General features: G+C 41.9%; 1 protein-coding gene across 1 annotated transcript; it reads right to left on the bottom strand.

Annotated features, from left to right (window-relative positions):
- Positions 1 to 729: 729 nt before the first annotated feature.
- Positions 730 to 2,040, bottom strand: LOC146916018 (uncharacterized). The gene has a single exon (XM_085721513.1). It carries the CDS (start codon positions 2,038 to 2,040, stop codon positions 730 to 732), a length of 1,311 nt encoding a protein of 436 aa, XP_085577639.1.
- Positions 2,041 to 2,317: the final 277 nt, after the last annotated feature.

Below are 2,317 nucleotides of genomic sequence, written 5' to 3'. Positions count from 1 at the left end.
CAAAGGATCCTCCAAACAAATATTGAAACCTTTAACGGAACCTGCTTAAGCCATGCTACCTCAAAAAAGCAACATTTCCTTTTTAAGGCGACGAGCCTCGTCAACCGCCTCATTTGCCACCAAGATACCATCCAAAATCTGCTTGCCTTTGACAAAAGTGGATTGTGAGTCTGAAACCACACTACCGATAACAGCACGAAGTCTATTAGCAAGAATCTTGGCCAACACCTTGTACATACAACCCACCAATGATATAGGTCGAAAATCATGTAACCGTTGTGGACTATCCACCTTAGGAATTAAAGCAATAAAAGTCGCATTAATCCCCTTTGGAATCCTTCCGTTGCGATGAAATTCCATTACAAAGCGCAAGAAATCATCCTTCACCACATTCCAAAATTGCTTGAGAAACCCGAAACTGACACCATCTGGCCCCGGGCTCTTGTAACTATCACAGTCCCATATTGCTTGTTTCACCTCTTCCAACGTGAACGGCCGAATAATATTACCCGACTCATTCATAGATAGTTGTCGAAAACAAAGATTGTCCACTCTTGGTCGCTCCACTTCGATGTGTCTGAAGTGAGATGAAAAATGATTAAAAACAGCTGCACGAATATTTTGTACTCCTTCAATCTGAGCCCCGTTCACCTGTAACATCTGGATTGCATTACGACGTCTCCTTGAAGACATAATACCATTAAAGAATTTAGTATTAGCATCTCATTCCTACAACCATCTCAATCTCGACTGCTGCCAACAAATACTTGTCTGAATCCTTGACAAAGAATGCAGATTTACAGAAAGGTCGTGAAATTCAGCCACCTCGTCGTCCTCAAGAGCGGATGACTCCCCCTTAATGTCCAGAAGCGCCATCCGCTCTTTCACCATGCGGCACCTACCATCCATATTCTGCGAATGACGCTGATGCCATTCTCTCAGACTCCCTTTGATCAGCTTCAGCTTCTCTTTTAAGACATAAGCACCCCACTCTTCAATATTAAAGGACCTCCATTTTTCAGTCACAAACTGCTCATAACCTGGTAAATCAGTCCAACATTTTAGCATTCGAAAAGGTCGCGGTCCCCAATTATCTTCATTGACATACAAAATCATCGGGACATGGTCTGACAGCCCCCTTTGGTTGGCCATCTGAATACAATTTGGCCACACATTACACCAGTTAATAGACAACAAAAATTTATCCAACCGGCTCATCAAAAACCCATCTCCGCGATACCATGTAAAAAGTCTACCACAAATTGGCATATCAACCAAAGATCCTTCATCAATAAATTTGTTAAAAATGTATGAATCATGTTGACGAAAAGATGAACCTCGACCCCTTCTTTCTTCTATGGAACGAACAGAATTAAAGTCACCGCATAAACACAAATTAGCATCACTATTAGAAACCACAAAATTCAGCAACTGATCCCTTAAAACCTGCTTCGCCGCCGTTTCGCAAGGTGCATAGACATTAACAACAACAAACTCCTGCCCTGATTGAAGAACTCTACCTCTAATAATTAGAACATGAGGGAAGCTAGTAGTGGACCAGACATCTACAAGATTACAATCCCACACTGACAGTAACCCCCCTGAAGCTCCTCTCGAAGATTGAAAAGAATATCCCACCGATGAACTCCCCCAAATCTTATTAATCACTGCATCATCCACCATACTCAGTTTTGACTCTTGTAAACATAACACAAAAGGTTTCTTGTCTTCCACCAACCTCCTAACCTCACTCCTTTTCTCAAAACCGCCTAACCCTCTGACATTATAAGAAATAATTTTCATTGTAACAACAATCCACCCCAACATACTCCCACACAGACCGACACCAGCTAACAGACACCCCCCACTCCCACCTGACTCCCCTTTGGCCAAAATCCTCCCCACTTCCGCTCTCAACGAACGCCTACCCTCCTTCGTCAACACATTAAAACTATTCGAGACATCCCCTTTGTACTGAACTCCAATCAAACTCCCTATCCCTGACACATCAGCAGCTACCGACGCATTATCTCCCTGCATATATGCCCAGTGTTCCCAATCCTTATTTACGGACACTACTAAAAAAGCAAAAATTAGTGAGGGAAATTTTGAGAGGGAAAACATGAAATCCCTCTCTAATTCCGTCACTAAATTTTGCGACCAAAGAATTTGTGAGGAATTTTATTTTTTCCGTCACTAATTTTCCTCTCTAATTTTGCTTTTTCTAGTAGTGGGATGACAAAGTGGTATTTGAAGAAGCTTTTGAAGGTTGAGACTGAACGACACCCTTTTGCTTATTTGAATGCGTTATTATTTT

The sequence above is a fragment of the Medicago sativa genome, chromosome 6 (genome assembly GCF_051527215.1).
Source record: "Medicago sativa cultivar Bolivia chromosome 6, Bolivia_mono, whole genome shotgun sequence".
NCBI classification, from domain to species: Eukaryota; Viridiplantae; Streptophyta; class Magnoliopsida; order Fabales; family Fabaceae; genus Medicago; species Medicago sativa.
This window is presented reverse-complemented; position numbering and strand designations above follow the sequence as displayed.